Below are 17,394 nucleotides of genomic sequence, written 5' to 3' on the forward strand. Positions count from 1 at the left end.
TGAGATGTTAACGAACATGAGTTTAGCATATCTTTATAAATAATTTTTTTGAATATTGCTTCTGATAAATAGTTAGATTGCTATATTGATTCTGCTTATATCACAAATCTTATCGTACACTTCAAGATCATATTACTTGAAATGAATTTTTATTTGTAGAAATTTCTTAAGTTGAATATACAGACTTCTGCCTTTGAAGCACATTTATAAAATATAAAAGTTTTTGTCCTCATTTTTTAAATGAAATAGCTTATGATATATGAGTAGTAAACAAGATGGAGAATACATTGATAACAGTCGCACATTATATAAAGTACAAGAAGGTAAAACCGATATTGTTATTTTATCTCAATGTGAAGTCATTTTTGGAAAAGATAAATCTAATTATTGTTTCCAACTTGCCACAGATTCTCTTAAATCGTTTGCATTTGAACCAAATCCGAATTTACGGAGTATCGGTAGCTATGCATTCTACAATTGCGTTAATCTTCTTTCGATTGATCTCCAAATGTGCACAAAACTTGAATATATTGGTGAATATGCATTTTACAACTGCAAATCAGTTACAGCAATTACACTCCCAGAAGGCTTACAATCAATCAAAAGTTATTGCTTCTACAATCTTAAAATCACATCGATAAACATTCCTTCTACAGTTTCTTCTATCGCAAAATATGGAATTGCGTCAACAACTACTTTGACACAAATCACATTTTCTCCGAACTCATTATTGACTTCAATCGATCAATCTGCCTTCCATACCACTTCATTTTCATCATTTACCGTTCCTGAAAAAGTAAGAAGCATCAGCGGTGTTGCTTTCTATGGAAATGCAGTAATGAGAAACGTTTATGTCTCAAATAACAATGAAAAGTTCTGGAGTGACACATTTGTAGTATATACCAAGGATAATACCACCATTGTATATTGTGCTCCTAATTCAGGCTTAACTTCATTAACAATTCCAGATACTGTGACATCAATCAACGAAGGTTGTTTTCTTCATTCGAAGATGGAATCAATAATCATCCCAGATTCAGTTACAAAAATAGAAGGTTATGCATTTTGTAATATGAAACGTATATCAACAATAGTTTTACCAGCTGTTCAAACAATTCCAAATGCTTGTTTCGAATCAAGTTCAATTACTCAAATAACGATTCCTGAAGGTGTAACAAAAATACAATTACAAGCTTTTGCTTATTGTTCTTCTTTAACTTTGATAAATCTACCTTCAACACTAGTTGATATTGGAGGCAATGCAATCACGGTAAATGATAATCTCGAAATCAAAGTGTCAGGAAATGAAGTTTTCATCGATAATCAATTATTACTTTTGACAAATCAAAATACAACTTTATCTCAATTGTTAAGCAGTTCCATTACTTCTGTAGTTATTCCTTCTACTGTGAAAACAATTAGAGGTTCCGCATTTAAAGATAAAATTAATTTAGTTTCAGTTTCTTTCGATGGAGTACCAAATCTTGAAATAATAGATAGTAGAGCTTTCAAAGGATGCACAAAGTTATCATCTTTCCCAATAAGTCCAAAATTAATCTCAATAGGGGAAGAAAGTTTTCAAGATACCAGTTTAAGTGGAGAATTAAATTTCCCTTCTTCGCTGACTAAAATTGGTAATTATGCTTTTTACAATGTAGCAAATATCGAAATATTATCATTTTCATCGACAAATAATTTAACAATAGGAAGCTATGCCTTCAGTGGTTGTTCATCAATAAAATCAATCACTCTGCCATCGAATGCAAATGTTTTCTTAGGAAATTATGTTTTCAGCGGCATCCGAAAAGTCAAAGAATTTACATTCACCAACAACATCAAGAAATCAGGATTAGGGTGTTTCATGAACAGCAGTTTCGAAACATTCACATTCGAAAACGACATTTTTTGTTCGAACGAACTCCCTTCATCATTTTTCAAAGATTGTTGCAATTTAAGTCTCATCTCTATTCCATCTAACATTACCACACTTGGCACCGAATGTTTGAGCAACACAGGCATCACCGATCTTTATCTTCCCGACTATGTTGAAACACTTGGTCTTCAATGTCTTAAAGACTGCACATCACTCGAATCTGTTCACATTTCATCAACAAGCAAACTCGAGCATATCGAATTTGGTGTTTTCAGTGGATGCTGATCACTCCGCTCATTTTCAGAATTCGAAAGCACATACTTCTGTGTTGACAACGGTGCTATCTATTCTAAAGATCGTCGTCGTATGTACATCTACCCACCTGCAAGTCCTAAATCATTTGTTTCACTTTCCGACAAAGTCAGCAACATCGAGAACGGTGCATTCATCTCATGCAGTCACTTAACATCTATCCTTATTCCAGACAACTCAGTTGTTAACATCGGTCACAGTGCATTCATGGGCTGCACCCATCTTCGTCATCTCACCATTCCTCTTTGTGTTCAAAGCATTGGCGAGAATGCATTTTCAGGTTGTGACTCACTTGTTTGTGTTGAATTTGAGAACAAAAGTTCAACATTCAAAACACTTCTTGTTTCACGCGGCACGAAACCCAAATGTCTCATTCCATGTGGTTTGATCACATGCAATGCACACTTTAATTTCTTTTCTAACAGTATTTCTATTTTATCTCTTTCTGTATTTATTTTGATATGATAAACTATTGCAAACTCGTTTTATATTACTTTGTATATTAATTCATCATTTCATTCAAAATATGGATTTTAAAACAAAAATATGGATTTTAAATATTTACAATTTTCTGAGGTATTCAAAATATGGATTTTAATTTAATATAAACATGTTTCTTATACTGAAATGGATGCTGGCTAGAATATTAGATATTTTTTGAAAATGAAACAAGTTGTCATATCATTTACATTTTTGATAAAATATTTTTGAATGAACTATTTTGTAATTGAGCACGATCTTGTAATATTCAATTATTAATGAAATAATCATAGTGAAGAAATGATGCAAAAACGCGTAATCATGTATTGTTTCTTTATTTGTATTTTATATATTATTTGTGGACGGGATCTATATTAATTGGAAATCTTTAAGAATAAAATTGAAAAATCCCAGATTATATATTTGATATTAACATCATTCTTTAATGCTGTCATTTATTTTGTCTCATAATGATTGTACTTAACTTGAAAGGAAGTTGTAATTGAATAAGCAATGACCTTATTTTATTTCAATTTTTTTTATTTATGTCAATTAATTGATAAAGCATTTTTCATGTACTGTTTTATTATTAATATAATCGATTCGATTCTCATTAATGATATTCTATGATAAATATTCTTTTGAGAGTTTTATCTGTTGAAATTCAGTATCCAAGTTAAATCAATGCTACTTATCCTTTTTGCTTTCGAGGATGTTAAATGGACTTGCAATTTCAACGGTACTAGAGATTTCACTTTCCCTGCTGGTCTTTATGAGATTAAAATTCAAGGAGCGCGTGGAGGAGACGCATGTAATGATGGAAGTTCTGCCGGAACTGGAGGAAATGGTGCTAAAGTTAGTGCAAATGTAAGGATACGAGGATCCAAAAACGTTACTTTTGTCATTGGCGGAACTCCAGAAATTAATACTTGCGATAAATACAATAAAGGAGGAACTCCGGGTCAGGGCGGCGACGGTGGTAATGATAATAGTGGAAATGGAAATGATTATTCCGGAGGTGGTGGTGGTTACAGCGAAATGAAAGATTCAATTACTGATCAAACAATCATGCTTGCGGGAGGTGGCTCTGGGGGCTGCGGAAGCAAAGATGGTGGATATGGTGGCACTGAAAATAGCTATGGCGGCTATATTAATGGCTATCTTGGCTTGAGTTATGATGAGCATCAGCAAGGGAGAAGAGGAGGTAAAGGAACTGATAGAGATCTTATTCCAGGAGCCGGCGGCGGTGGCGGGTACTATGGAGGAAATGGTGGTTACGGAACTGTTGGAATTTATCTTTATCATTATTATGCTTGTGGATTCGGAGGTTCATCGTACTATGATAAAACAAATGGCGATAACTCATGGTTTGATGGTGAAGTTAAAGTTGAAGCTGGAATCGATACTTATCAAGAAAAAAATTCTCATGGGTGTTACCAAATTAAAACTCTTTACAAATGCATCGATCATTGTTATGACTGTAGAGATGATAATACATGCTTGACGTGTGAATCAGGATATATCAAGTATAATAACAGATGCTATTCATCTTGCCCGGAAAAAACATTTTATGCATCAAATACATGTGTGCAATGCCATTCTAGCTGCCAAACATGTTCGGGGACATCAAGTGACCAGTGCACTTCTTGTCCAGCTGGAAAGATTTTATGGAAAGGACAATGTTTACCGTCAAGAACTATGATTCCTACACCACTGATCACTCCTATATATACACCATACGGTACACCATTCTTAACTGCGATAGAGACACCTTATGATACACCATATCTGACAAATGCATAAATCTGTTTCAGACTCATCTGGTTACAGTTCAGAAGAGATGCAAGAGGAGACAGTAATAACTGCTACAACATCAGATGCAGCTTCAGGAGTTACATTAGATAATCCACTTTTTACAACAACTGTAATGAATTCATCAGATGATATATTTAGACAAGACTTTGAAGAAACCGGCTTTGTTATTAATTTTGTTAAATAGCGTCTATGTTTGTTTTCTAAACCATCTATTATTATATTAATCTAATTTTTATTCAGCTAAGTGTGATTCATAGTTTAATTCTTTAAATTTAAAGTGGAAAATCCATTCTGAATTAAATAACGATTAAAAAATGAGATGTTTACAAGCAAATAAATCTAAATATATCAGAATGAATGAGCTGATAAGGATTTGGAGAATTAATAATAGACTTAATCACTGTTTCGGAGATATTGATTCTTTGTAAAGAAGCAATGATATCAAAATATTTCCTTTCATTTGGAATATTTCTAAGAAGAAGTAAATAATCTCTGTTCCCAACATGTATTGATTGCAATCTCTTAAGATAAGTATGCTCAATACATCTAATTTTCCTGATTTGAACTTTTCTTATGCTTGGATTTGGATCTGGTGCATCATGAAAATATCTGGCAATAGATGAAAAAATCCAATTCTGTCTGATATTTGCATATGAATGATATGTCAGCAAATAGTCAAATACTGAATTAATATCATTTTGTATTTTTATCTTTTCTTCATCTCCGATCTCATTAATTAACTGTAGACAATGATTTCTACGGTTTTCAACATATTGATTCAATAATTGTTGATAATTCGAAATCGAATCGGTTCTTGATTTAATGGTATCAAAAATATAATCTGCTGCATTTTGCATCTCTCTCTGAACTTGTGCAGATAAATTAACATAGAATTTGCTATTTGCAATTTGTTGTAAAATAGAATTAATCAATTCGATTTTAAGAATTTTTTCATGAAAAATTTTATCCATCTCAATATCAAGTTTTGTTCTTGAGGTTCGAGCTTTCAGTGAATGAATATGATTTTCATTTTGTACTCTATCAAACCTCTGCATTTTTTGATTCTTTATTACAATGAATTGTTCTTCTCCAATGTTTTGTTGATTCACCAATTCCTTGAACTCATTTAAAATTTGATTTACTTCTCGTTCTAATATATCGCACGTTCCAATAGGGTTTACAAATTTTATATAGAAATTTCCTTGATAATTTAATGCTTGAATATGTGCAGCAAAATCTTCTGTGGATTCAAAAATTAAATTCCTGTCAATGTTAGTGAAAAGTTTCTGGACAAAAGGAACCAAAAATTTGTTAGAATGTCTTTGATTGAACTTTCCGCCAAATGAAACATCTGGGACTATTCCCTGGTCCCTAAACTCGTGAACAATATCACTATTTGCAAATCTCCGGAATATTGTTTGCAATAAATCGTTATATGTCATGATATCATCCTCAGTTTCAGGAATATCCCTAACAAATGTTATCAATTTCCTTAAAAAGAATTGGTTTTCTTCCCTATTGTTATATCTACTGATAAGGTGCTTATTGATCAATGATATAATTTGTGCATTTCCGCTTATTGGATTTTTATCAATGCAATTAACAAATTTAGTGCAAAGTGAGCAGAATGGTAAAAGAAATTCGACAATAATTTCATTTGGGCATGATGAATTAATTGCTTCTGCTTCTATGAAGTAAACATGTAAATCATCATCTATATTTTCATTATTGAGATAATTTAATCTATGATAAATATCAGAAATATGTCCACCGTAGGTAATGATCTCGCCAGTTGTTCTTTGATGATAAATATTACCGATTTCCTGCTGGACACCTGATATTTCTTGAATTAATGTTGATTTTCCCACCGATTGTCCAAAAAATAAAACAATAATGAAAGGTTCTCTATTAGAATGCTGATCGATATACCTTATAATAGCATTGGTATCAATTGCAATCCCATAATCAATATCTGTTATTATGTTTTGTGTCATGGATATTAAAAAATGAAATTCGAATTCAATGACAAAATTTGACCGAAATTTTTTTGTTTTCAATATTGAAAAGGACATAAAAAGAATAAAAATTTTATGTTAAAAACACTTGTTGTATTATAATGTATGATATTTGATTTTGCTGGAGAATGATTTTATGAGTAGGAATTTAAATTCAAAAATTGAGAGTGAGTAGGAATTTAAGTCATTTTTTTTAATGTTTCATTATATTGAGAACCATGAGGAACAATTGGAAATTAATAATGAAGGCTTGATAGAATACATGCAGGCAAATACACATGGAGAAGAATTTGCTTTTATACTGTTCCTTGGTGTTTCTAGTTCTCATAAGTCCAGAATTGCAACAGATTTTTCAAGAGTTCAGCATCAAAGTTTCCCGCTCTACAATGGCCACACAGATGGAGCGTATGTTTCATATATTGGGAGATACAATGATTTGGTCAACAGATTCAACATACAACAAGAAGTTAATGATCCGCATTTATTCCTAGTTGATGTTCAAGGGTTCACCGCTAATACGATAAAAACAGAGACTCTACTTGCACTTCTTATGCCATTAATTTCCCAATGTTCATCAATTGTTTTCTTTCAGCAAAGTTTCACAGACTTATCATTTCTTCCAATGATCGAATACATCTATCATCGTGCAGAAAGATCAAGTCTGATTATTAATATCACAGGCTTTGAAGAAAGAATTGCTAATTTAGATGTCAGAAGAATAATTAATGACACTCAAAATTCACAAATTAGTAATGAACTTCATGAACGCAATATGGCATTTTCTATTGTCAATTACTGTGATCAAACTTCAAACTTGTTATATAGAAAGATCATGGATGGAGCAAGAATTCATTTCAGAAGAGATCAGAATGAATTTTTTGATATGTTAAATAACCCATTACTTATTGATCCCCAAGAAATCTTCCGTATTTCTAATCCAATCGAATACGGTATTTATGAAGGTCTTTTGCATACAATGACAAGGGAATTATATAATTTATTTATTAGATATAGAGATTTAAGTACAATTGAAACTATTGACAGATTAGAAGCAGAATACAATAGAACATATGAAGATTACTGTCAACAATTTCAACCTTCGTTAAGAGTTAGAAATATCATTAATGTAAAAATAACCAACATATTACAAATCAAAAGACAAAGAGTATTGTTACTGCAACAGCAGGCAGCAGATAATGAAAGAAATGCCCAAGAAAGAAGACAAAATCAATTGGCTATAGAGCAAAGATTACAACAAATTGCCCATGAAATAACTGAGATAGCTAACAATTCAAGACTGCAATTATTAGAATCTATTGGTACAGAAGATATAACTTTGATTAATAATGTTGTTACGGAACTTCGTTTGGAACTAAATAACTACATTAATCGCATCAATAATTTAGGAGAAAATTACATGAACTTAGTAAGAAATCACAAGGATCATATCATTAATAAATTCTCAACAATAAGAGATGTGTTTAGTGCTTTATTAAGAGAGAAAAATAGAAAGAAATGGATTGAAAGATTCATCATAATTGCAATTATCGCGGCTTCAATTGCTCTTGCATGGTGGTATTTTGGATGGGCAAATCCTCTTCCAGCAATAAAAAATCTTCTTATCAAATCAAAAGATTATACAAAACTAATTTATAATAAAATACCAGATGATATTCCAGAAAAAGCAATCTCATTAGTAAATGATTCGAAAAAAATGGAAGCACTTAAAAACATCCAAATTGTTGCTAGCATTTTAGGAGGAATAGCAGTTACTGCATATAGTTTTTGCCCTTCAAAGATTTGCGCAATTTTCTCATGGTTTAAAGGGATGTGGGATAAAGCAATGGAGATAATTGGATTGAGAGTAAACTTGGATCAAATTAATGAGTTATTGCATCCTTTTGAAGAATACAATTATCTTGATAATTAATTATTCAATTTTGTTGTTACATAATCATTTTACAGTTAAATAAAAAAATTTGATTTTATATTAAATATTGTTATCGCTGACAAAAAGATGATAATTAAAACAAATTAAATAAGGAAGTTATGCAATTTCCCAAATAATGTCAAAGGAAATCGATTTATATCATTATTTTCATATAAATTGAATAAAAGATGGAAACAAAGTAAAATAAAACAAGTTTTTAAGGATATCATATCAAAATAAATACAGAAAGAGATAAAATAGAAATACTGTTAGAAAAGAAATTAAAGTGTGCATTGCATGTGATTAAACCACATGGAATAAGACACTTCGATTTCATGCCGCGTGAAACAAGAAGTGTTTTGAATGTTGAACTTTTGTTCTCAAATTCAACACAAACAAGTGAGTCACAACCTGAAAATGCATTCTCGCCAATGCTTTGAACACAAAGAGGAATGGTGAGATGACGAAGATGGGTGCAGCCCATGAATGCACTGTGACCGATGTTAACAACTGAGTTGTCTGGAATAAGGATAGATGTTAAGTGACTGCATGAGATGAATGCACCGTTCTCGATGTTGCTGACTTTGTCGGAAAGTGAAACAAATGATTTAGGACTTGCAGGTGGGTAGATGTACATACGACGACGATCTTTAGAATAGATAGCACCGTTGTCAACACAGAAGTATGTGCTTTCGAATTCTGAAAATGAGCGGAGTGATCAGCATCCACTGAAAACACCAAATTCGATATGCTCGAGTTTGCTTGTTGATGAAATGTGAACAGATTCGAGTGATGTGCAGTCTTTAAGACATTGAAGACCAAGTGTTTCAACATAGTCGGGAAGATAAAGATCGGTGATGCCTGTGTTGCTCAAACATTCGGTGCCAAGTGTGGTAATGTTAGATGGAATAGAGATGAGACTTAAATTGCAACAATCTTTGAAAAATGATGAAGGGAGTTCGTTCGAACAAAAAATGTCGTTTTCGAATGTGAATGTTTCGAAACTGCTGTTCATGAAACACCCTAATCCTGATTTCTTGATGTTGTTGGTGAATGTAAATTCTTTGACTTTTCGGATGCCGCTGAAAACATAATTTCCTAAGAAAACATTTGCACTCGATGGCAGAGTGATTGATTTTATTGATGAACAACCACTGAAGGCATAGCTTCCTATTGTTAAATTATTTGTCGATGAAAAAGATAATATCTCAATATTACTTAAATCGTTAAACGCGTTGCTATCGATATTTGTCAAAGTAGAAGGGAAATTTAATTCTCCTCCTAAATTTGTATCTTGAAAACTTGACTCTCCAATCGAAACTAATTTTGGACTTATTGGAAAGGATGATAACTTTTTGCAGCCAATAAATGCTTTAGCTTCTATTACCTCAAGTTCTGGTACTCCATCAAAAGAAACGGAAACTAAATTAATTTTATCTTTAAATGCTGAATTTCTTATTGTCTTGACTGTTGAAGGAATAACAACTGAATTTGCACTGGAATCTAAAAGCAAAACCAGTGTTGTATTTTGGCTTGTAAAAAGCAAAAATTGAGTATCTAAGAAAACATCATTTCCTGATAATCTAATTTCAAGTTTGCTACTCATAGGGAGTGCATTACCACCAATATCTTCTAGTGTTGATGGTAGAACTAATAAGGTCAAAGAAGAGCAGTATGCAAAGCCTTGAGTTTGAATTTTTGTGACGCCTTCTGGAACTGTCATTTCTGTTATTGAGCAGGATTCAAAACATGCAATTGGGATTATTGTTATCGTTGCTGGAAGAATTATCTTTTTAATACTTCTCATTCTCGAAAAAGAATACTGCCCTAATTTTGAAACCGAGTCTGGAATAACTAATGATTGGAGTTTGGAATGAAGGAAACAGCCATCGTTGATGGTTTTAACGGTATCTGGAATTGTGAAAGAAGTCAAGCCAGAATTCGGAGCACAGTAAACAATTGTGGCATTATCGTTGGTGTAAACGATAAATGAGTCACTCCAGAATTTCTGGTTTTCGTTTGAGACATAGATATTTTCCATTACAGAATTTCCGAAGAATGCACCTCCATTGATGCTTTTCACGTTATCTGGAATGGTGAATGATACAAAGCTAGTGGTATGAAATGCTGACATCACAATTGAAGTTAATTGGGAGTTTGGAGAAAAAGTTATTCTTGTCAATGTGGTGATGGATGCAATTCCGAAATCTTCTATAGAAGAAACAGTGGAAGGAATGTTGATTGACGTTATTTTAAGTTTGTAGAAACAATAACTTTTGATTGATTGTAAGCCCTCTGGAAGTGAGATAGATGCAACGGAATTGCAGTTATAGAACACATATTCACCAATACATTCAAGTTTTGTGCACATTTGGAGATCAATCGAAAGAAGATTAATGCAATTATAGAACGCATAGTTATTAATATTTTGTAAATTCGGATTTGGTTCGAATGTAAACGATTTAAGAGAAGTTGTAACAAGTTGGAAACAATAATTTGATTTATCTTTTCCAAAAATGACTTCACACTGAGATAAAATAACAACATCAGTTTTACCTTCTTGTACTTTATATAATGTGCGATTGTTATCTATGTAATTTTCATTAGGAATCTTACTCAAAATCCAAAAACGTTTTCATTTGAAAAATGAACTCATGTACGTTGGTACATTTTCCAGGTATATCTCATCGAATGTGCTATTGGGAATCTGTCTGTTCAAATTGCATAATCTCACAATTTTATATCCTAAAAGACATGATAGGATATTGTTTCATATGATGTAATCATCAAATATCATCCGAGAGGCATTACACTATCTTAAAATACCATAATTTATATCCAATAAGTAATATATCAAAAAATAAATGGTAAAATCAATGAAACAATAAAATAAATAATATATCTTAAAGACATTAGAAAGAATTATTAAAAATTAGTTAAATTCAAGTAAATTCATAGAAAGATTTTAGTGCTTAAGAGCGGCCATAGCAGCATCGTAGTTTGGTTCGTGTGTGATTTCTGGAACCATTTCTGTATAGATGACCTTGCCTGTTGGATCAAGAACAACAACGGCACGTGCTAAGAGACCGTTCATTGGACCACTGGCAAGGAGAACACCGTAGTCTTCAGCAAAGTGTGATGTGTATCTGAAGTCAGAAAGAGGAATGACGTTCTTGATGCCTTCGTTTGCGCAGAATCTTGTCTGTGCAAATGGTAAGTCCTTTGAAATTGCAAGAACAACGGTGTCGGAAAGTGATGTAGCAAGGACATTGAACTTGCGGACGGAGGCGGCGCAAACACCGGTATCCATGGATGGGAAGATGTTGAGAACAGCATACTTGCCCTTAACATCAGAAAGGTGGAAAGAGCTTAAGTCACCCTTGACAAGCTCGAATTCTGGAGCTTGTTGGCCAACCTTAACGAAGTTGCCCTTGACTGTAACTGGATTGCCTTGGAGAGCTGTTGTCATTAAAAATGAAGTGACTTCTTCTGGCTAATTTTTTTATCAAAATCTTTATCAAAACTTATTTCTGCGATCACTTTGTATTTTATAAACTATTTTATTTCACATTCAGCAATCGTCAATGAATTTTTAAATTATTCTATTCATTGCTTTTCTTGCGAAAATTTTTGAATGAATAAATTTTGCTCTCAATTGATAAAATGTTCTCAAACATGAAAAATGTGACAAAAACTATTTATGCTAATTTAACTCTATATTATATTTACAAACTATCATCAAACCCATCAAAAATTTTACTCACAAAAATTTTGAATTAGCCAAATTTGAAACTGATATTTGGGTATTCATATAATCGTTCTATAATAAACAAATCAATCGGAGATATCAATTTTATTGTTGCAAATATCTAAATTCAAATTGAGAAGAATGGGTAATTATTTTACTTATCATAAAAAACACGATCAAAATTTTGAAAACATTTTTCCATTCAAATGAAATATTGGTTATATTTCCATCAACATTGATAAGTTATTTTAATTCTACTCTCCTTGGCTATCTTTTTCTGTCAAAATTCATATTTCATACAGCAGATTGAGATTTCAAACTCTAAGATCAAATTTCGATCGTCAAGGATATTTAGATTATAAATACCAAAAGATTTATTTTTTCATTATTATTTTTTTTACAAAAATATTTACAAAAATATTTTGCTACATATTTTATATCAAAATCGAATGGAAATAAATGAATTAAATTTTTAGTTGAAATAAAAATGTATTAATTAAAAATTTTGTAACAATGGAAATCAATGAATAATATTTAATTAATATGCTCAGAAGCATATCAATAATTTTGTAACAAAATGGCTTGGTGCTTATTAAAGTTCATCAAGTATAACTGGTTCAGCTTCAGGATGCGATTCTTCATCTTCGCTTTCGTTATTAATACTTTCTGAGTTAGAATCTTCCATTATCATTACTTTATCAAGGGGAACATCATCAGCAAGGTGCCTTCCTGCAAGAAAATATAATGCTATCGAAAATATCGTTAAAAAGATAAGGGAAGCAGTTGGAATTGCTACCTTTCCAGCCATTGATATTTTAAGGGGTACGAGCTCATCGGAATCCTCGCATGCCACAAGTGAGAATAGGAGGGCTAACATTTTTAAACAGCTCTCAAATGATTGCCGGTTTTGACGTTTTTGGAAAATTAGAAAAAAATTGAACAAATATCATGAGGATAGAAATATTTATTGTTGCATTTTTTCCCCCTTGACACTTTTCAATTCAAAAAAAGTTTGCGGATTATGTCATTGGATGGAATATTTATAATTTTGAAACACTTATCAAATTGTAAGATAAAACTTCAGTACAAAAATAGTTAACTCCGCAAATTGAATTATGAAATTTTTAATTCATTGTTTAAATTAACTGAAAATTACATAATAGTAGGTACGTTCCAACTGTAAAGTAGATTTAAAAACAAATTGTTATTTTTTATAATTATAACGGGGAAAATTTATAGAGGTTTATAAAGGCCTTTGAAATAGGATTTCTAATTTGCTTGAGAATTCGGGTCGATACTCTTTTTCATGCAGATATTGAAGATAAAAATAAAAAAAAGTAATTAAAATACAAATTTATTAAGGAAATACAGTCTCAAACTTAGTCCAATCTGCCATATCCTGCTCAAAGTTTTCAGCTCTATCAATTAATGGAATATCGAAAGAATCTTGGAAATCTTCGTTAGAATTATCGATCTTATCGATAGAAGGATTCATATCGAAATATATATTGGGCATTGATACTGGTCTAGGAGCTGAAGCAGGGAGAATATTTTCAAATGTAGAATATTCTGGAGGGGGGTCAAAGAACGGAGTAATTGGCGGGGATAGGCCATCTGTAGTTGGACTCAATTTTTGAGTTGGTGTTGAATTTGAATTAGGATTCTTAATTTGAAGAGAATTGGTTAAAGTGCTAATATTATTAATCATAGGTGTTGGTAAAGGTCCATTTCCACGATTTATATTTGGAGTTGGTAAAGGTTTTCTCGGTGGAGCTGATGGGGCCAATTGAGGTGGTGGTATCCTAATCGTATTTTCTGTGCATCGAATTGTCCATTGTCTAAGAAGAGATGAATCTCGTAAGAGAGATGGTAAGACAGGAACAATACATTGCCTAACTTTAGTTTTTGCAGAAAAATATCCTAAGATTTGAAATCCATTGTTAATACTTGATTTGCATCTCCCTAATAAACATTTAAGTTGAGATGTATTGACGCAAATAAAGGAACCAGCAAAACAAATTCCGCAAACGATACTTCGAATTTCTTGCAATTCACTTCTGCGTTCAATGTATGCTTTGATTGTCTGTAAGTCACCTTGGATTGAAGAGCCGTGCCTTTCTCGTGTCGACGAATTATGGAATTGAGTACGAAGATCTATGTACTCCGCTTGATCTTCCGGAGATAGCATGTTCCAAAATGTGATGGGAACATTCAATGATGCTGAGGAAGATGGTGAGCACGGAGATTCCATTTTCGTGAACGATAAAAGAATTTTCAATATAAATTTACGGTTTGAAAATCTCGCTATGCAAGATCTATTCGTTTTAAAACAAATTCTGATAAAGAAAATATACAATTAGCTAAATCCATGATCAAATTTGTGATTCTCGCATCTTTATAAAAAAATTTCCAGCAAATCAGGAAATATCTTTATTTATTTAATAACGGGATGTCTATTTCATGTCTTTGTTTTGAATGAATCGAATAGTAGATGGAAGAAATATCCAAATAATTTTCAATAAAACATCATTTACTGGGTATCAGGCCAATGCTCTTGGAAAATATGTCCGCAGCCTACGCATATAGTGCTCTCAAAGAGAAACTTAATAGTCTATATTAATGTTAGAATCTAATAATTATAGTTTTAAACTCTCATTGACAAAAAGAATTATAGAAAAGTTAAAAATATATATATTCATATTGCATAAAACATAATTTTATGTATCATTTTTTTTAATAAGATTTCATAATTTCATAAATTTGGGGAACAAGCAAAGAATGCATTATTCAATGCATATTTTATATTAGTGTATGTAGCATAGCCTCTATAATTTCCTGATAAAATCCGATATTGTGAATAACAGATGATATTAGGACAAATTTGATTAATTAATTAGTAGAAGAGGTTATATGTATAAAAATAAAACATTTGAAATGACTAAAACACAATAATCTCAAATAATCTCAATAAAATTGGAATTACAAATTTGAAGCAATTTACCCCGGCCACCAAAAACCATTATTTTAGGATGGTTTTCTTAATTGTGCATATTTTTCTACTCTTGGGAAATGATTTTATTTCAATTAAAATTTTATCTCAGAATTTCTGATTTGAATGGTTATCCATGTTATGCAATGAATTCGATCGTCAATCGTAGTTTTTTATCCTTCGTAGCTGCTCAATATGAGCAATAAAGAATTGAGAATCTTTCAATCTCAGAATAAATCAAATGTTCGAAATTATTAAATGTCACTTTCCCACCGATGTCACTTTTGCCTAGTATCGAATAAAATTTAATCCAAAATATGTATTTATATAAGATAAATATGATAATACATCGACCACACTAACAAATCTCTCAAAATCAAAGATAAAAGGTCAATATGTATTCAATTTTGATAAGGCGTCACTTTTGTGGATAAATGAATTTTGATGGGGTCGACCATTAAATCATCAATTTATATGTAAAACACTTGATAAGAATTTGATTAGGTGTAAACCAAATTAAATGTCATACAAAAATTCAGAGTACTAAAAATTTCGTAAATTCTATGGACGATGATCTATACGAGATATTAGGTGTTTCAAGACTTGCCACCAAGGAAGAAATAAAGAAGAAATACAAGCAATTAGCTATCGAATTCCATCCGGACAAAAATCCCGATAATGTTGAATGGACGACAAAGAAATTTGCTGAAATCACAAATGCGTACAAAATATTGATTGACGACAATGAAAGAAGACAATATGATATGACCGGATCGCTTCCTGGACGCAGGAGAGCAAGAAATCCATATTCACCTAACTCCAGAACCCAGTTAGATGATTTATATGATAAGTTTTATGGACCCTCTGGCGTGGCATCCAATAATGCTAATGAAATTCCATCAAGAGTTAATTATCCACCGCCAAGAATGCAATCCTGCCCAGTACATGCACGCTTTGCATCCAATCCGCAACCACAATATGAAAGATCAACATTTGGTGTTAGTTCTGCTGCTTCAAGTGAAGTATATGATGAAGAAGAGGAATCATTATCTTCTTTAATGGGTCCAATTATCGTCAAAGTTTATTGCACTCTCGAAGAACTCCAAAAAGGAACCAAGAAAGTCTTCAAAGTAGCTCGTTGTCGCGAAGGATCTTTGGAGACAAAGAACTGCACAGTTTCTCTTTACCCTGGCATTGAATCCGGTGCTGAAATTGTAGCATCAGGCCAAGGAAATAAACTGGTTAATAAGCCTGCAGAAGATATTATTTTCAAAGCCATCGAAGTTCCTCATCCAAAGTTCAAAAGAATTGAAAATGATATTCAGGAGACTGTGCACATTACATTAAAACAAGCACTTCTAGGTTTTACACTCAATACCCTTGATATTGATGGTCAGACCGTAACGAAAGAAATTAATGGACCAATAGAGTCCGGATACAAAGAGATTATACCAGAACATGGAATGGTCATTGCCAAATCTGAACTTCGTGGCAATTTTATTGTCAAGTTCAAAGTTGACTTCCCTAACAGGTTGACACCAGAACAAAGACAGGCCATTTCATCATTATTCTAGATTGTTATATTTTATTCTTCTTTCTGTTGAGGTAATTGTTTATTTTAAATTTGTATATGTTTCTTTACCTCTTTTTCTATCATATAAATAAATGAATTCTTTCCTTTCTTATATATACTATCTTAGAAATTTGAAATCTCCAAATACGAATAAAATTTCTCTAGAAATTCCAAAATAACTTCAATATATTCTTGCTAATTTTTCGGTATTAAATCTTTTTGTATTGAATTTTCATTTTTTCTAAAAGATATTTTATTATTTCTAATTTCAAAAAAATTCAATGCAAATTCCTCAAATAAACATTGATTTATCAGCAACACATTCAGTTTCTCAACCACCATTGTCTCCTTTAACTACTCGTTCTTTATCAACTTTTCGAAATTCCACCAAGAGTCAACACCCACTTACAGCACGAAAAAGAGATTCAAAATTTATATCAAACAATTCAGATCTTCAGAAATTAATGGAATTAAAAGAAAATTTAATTCAATATTTTAATAATTTAAGTCAAATAAGCACTAAATTAGCAATAGATTTCTATTTTCCTGATTTAATTATTCAATCAAAGGAAACAGTAAATCAATTTGATGTTTTGATACAAAATGTAAAATCATTAAATAATAAATCACAAGTAAATACAAAAACAAAGCTAGAAATG

At 31.7% G+C, this 17,394-nt stretch overlaps 11 protein-coding genes across 11 annotated transcripts; 5 read left to right on the forward strand and 6 right to left on the reverse strand.

Annotated features, from left to right (window-relative positions):
• Positions 1-259: 259 nt before the first annotated feature.
• TVAGG3_0662550 (regulation of response to stimulus) lies at positions 260-2,158 on the forward strand (the record flags this gene model as incomplete). The annotated part of the gene is made up of 1 exon (XM_001328128.1): positions 260-2,158. The coding sequence occupies one exon, from the start codon at positions 260-262 to the stop codon at positions 2,156-2,158; it is 1,899 nt and encodes a 632-aa protein (XP_001328163.1).
• Positions 2,159-2,239: 81 nt separating this feature from the next.
• On the forward strand, positions 2,240-2,650 carry TVAGG3_0662560 (ribonuclease inhibitor domain-containing protein; the record flags this gene model as incomplete). The annotated part of the gene is made up of 1 exon (XM_001328127.1): positions 2,240-2,650. One exon carries the CDS (start codon positions 2,240-2,242, stop codon positions 2,648-2,650), a length of 411 nt encoding a protein of 136 aa, XP_001328162.1.
• Positions 2,651-3,349: 699 nt separating this feature from the next.
• Positions 3,350-4,468, forward strand: TVAGG3_0662570 (serine-type endopeptidase protein; the record flags this gene model as incomplete). The annotated part of the gene is made up of 1 exon (XM_001328126.1): positions 3,350-4,468. The coding sequence occupies one exon, from the start codon at positions 3,350-3,352 to the stop codon at positions 4,466-4,468; it is 1,119 nt and encodes a 372-aa protein (XP_001328161.1).
• Positions 4,469-4,803: 335 nt separating this feature from the next.
• Positions 4,804-6,474, reverse strand: TVAGG3_0662580 (uncharacterized protein; the record flags this gene model as incomplete). Its single annotated transcript, XM_001328125.1, has 1 exon — positions 4,804-6,474. One exon carries the CDS (start codon positions 6,472-6,474, stop codon positions 4,804-4,806), a length of 1,671 nt encoding a protein of 556 aa, XP_001328160.1.
• A 217-nt stretch (positions 6,475-6,691) lies between these two features.
• Positions 6,692-8,425, forward strand: TVAGG3_0662590 (uncharacterized protein; the record flags this gene model as incomplete). Its single annotated transcript, XM_001328124.1, has 1 exon — positions 6,692-8,425. One exon carries the CDS (start codon positions 6,692-6,694, stop codon positions 8,423-8,425), a length of 1,734 nt encoding a protein of 577 aa, XP_001328159.1.
• A 226-nt stretch (positions 8,426-8,651) lies between these two features.
• On the reverse strand, positions 8,652-9,062 carry TVAGG3_0662610 (ribonuclease inhibitor domain-containing protein; the record flags this gene model as incomplete). The annotated part of the gene is made up of 1 exon (XM_001328123.1): positions 8,652-9,062. One exon carries the CDS (start codon positions 9,060-9,062, stop codon positions 8,652-8,654), a length of 411 nt encoding a protein of 136 aa, XP_001328158.1.
• Positions 9,063-9,143: 81 nt separating this feature from the next.
• TVAGG3_0662600 (regulation of response to stimulus) lies at positions 9,144-10,796 on the reverse strand (the record flags this gene model as incomplete). The annotated part of the gene is made up of 1 exon (XM_001328122.1): positions 9,144-10,796. One exon carries the CDS (start codon positions 10,794-10,796, stop codon positions 9,144-9,146), a length of 1,653 nt encoding a protein of 550 aa, XP_001328157.1.
• Positions 10,797-11,334: 538 nt separating this feature from the next.
• TVAGG3_0662620 (thiol peroxidase) lies at positions 11,335-11,916 on the reverse strand (the record flags this gene model as incomplete). The annotated part of the gene is made up of 1 exon (XM_001328121.2): positions 11,391-11,894. The coding sequence occupies one exon, from the start codon at positions 11,892-11,894 to the stop codon at positions 11,391-11,393; it is 504 nt and encodes a 167-aa protein (XP_001328156.1).
• Positions 11,917-12,703: 787 nt separating this feature from the next.
• On the reverse strand, positions 12,704-13,061 carry TVAGG3_0662630 (uncharacterized protein; the record flags this gene model as incomplete). Its single annotated transcript, XM_001328120.2, has 1 exon — positions 12,766-13,050. One exon carries the CDS (start codon positions 13,048-13,050, stop codon positions 12,766-12,768), a length of 285 nt encoding a protein of 94 aa, XP_001328155.1.
• A 338-nt stretch (positions 13,062-13,399) lies between these two features.
• Positions 13,400-15,199, reverse strand: TVAGG3_0662640 (transcription-initiator DNA-binding domain ibd family; the record flags this gene model as incomplete). The annotated part of the gene is made up of 1 exon (XM_001328119.2): positions 13,531-14,424. The coding sequence occupies one exon, from the start codon at positions 14,422-14,424 to the stop codon at positions 13,531-13,533; it is 894 nt and encodes a 297-aa protein (XP_001328154.1).
• A 526-nt stretch (positions 15,200-15,725) lies between these two features.
• Positions 15,726-16,736, forward strand: TVAGG3_0662650 (protein folding; the record flags this gene model as incomplete). Its single annotated transcript, XM_001328118.2, has 1 exon — positions 15,726-16,736. The coding sequence occupies one exon, from the start codon at positions 15,726-15,728 to the stop codon at positions 16,734-16,736; it is 1,011 nt and encodes a 336-aa protein (XP_001328153.1).
• Between the last annotated feature and the right edge of the window lie 658 nt (positions 16,737-17,394).

This window comes from Trichomonas vaginalis, chromosome III, assembly GCF_026262505.1.
Source record: "Trichomonas vaginalis G3 chromosome III, whole genome shotgun sequence".
NCBI classification, from domain to species: domain Eukaryota; phylum Parabasalia; order Trichomonadida; family Trichomonadidae; genus Trichomonas; species Trichomonas vaginalis.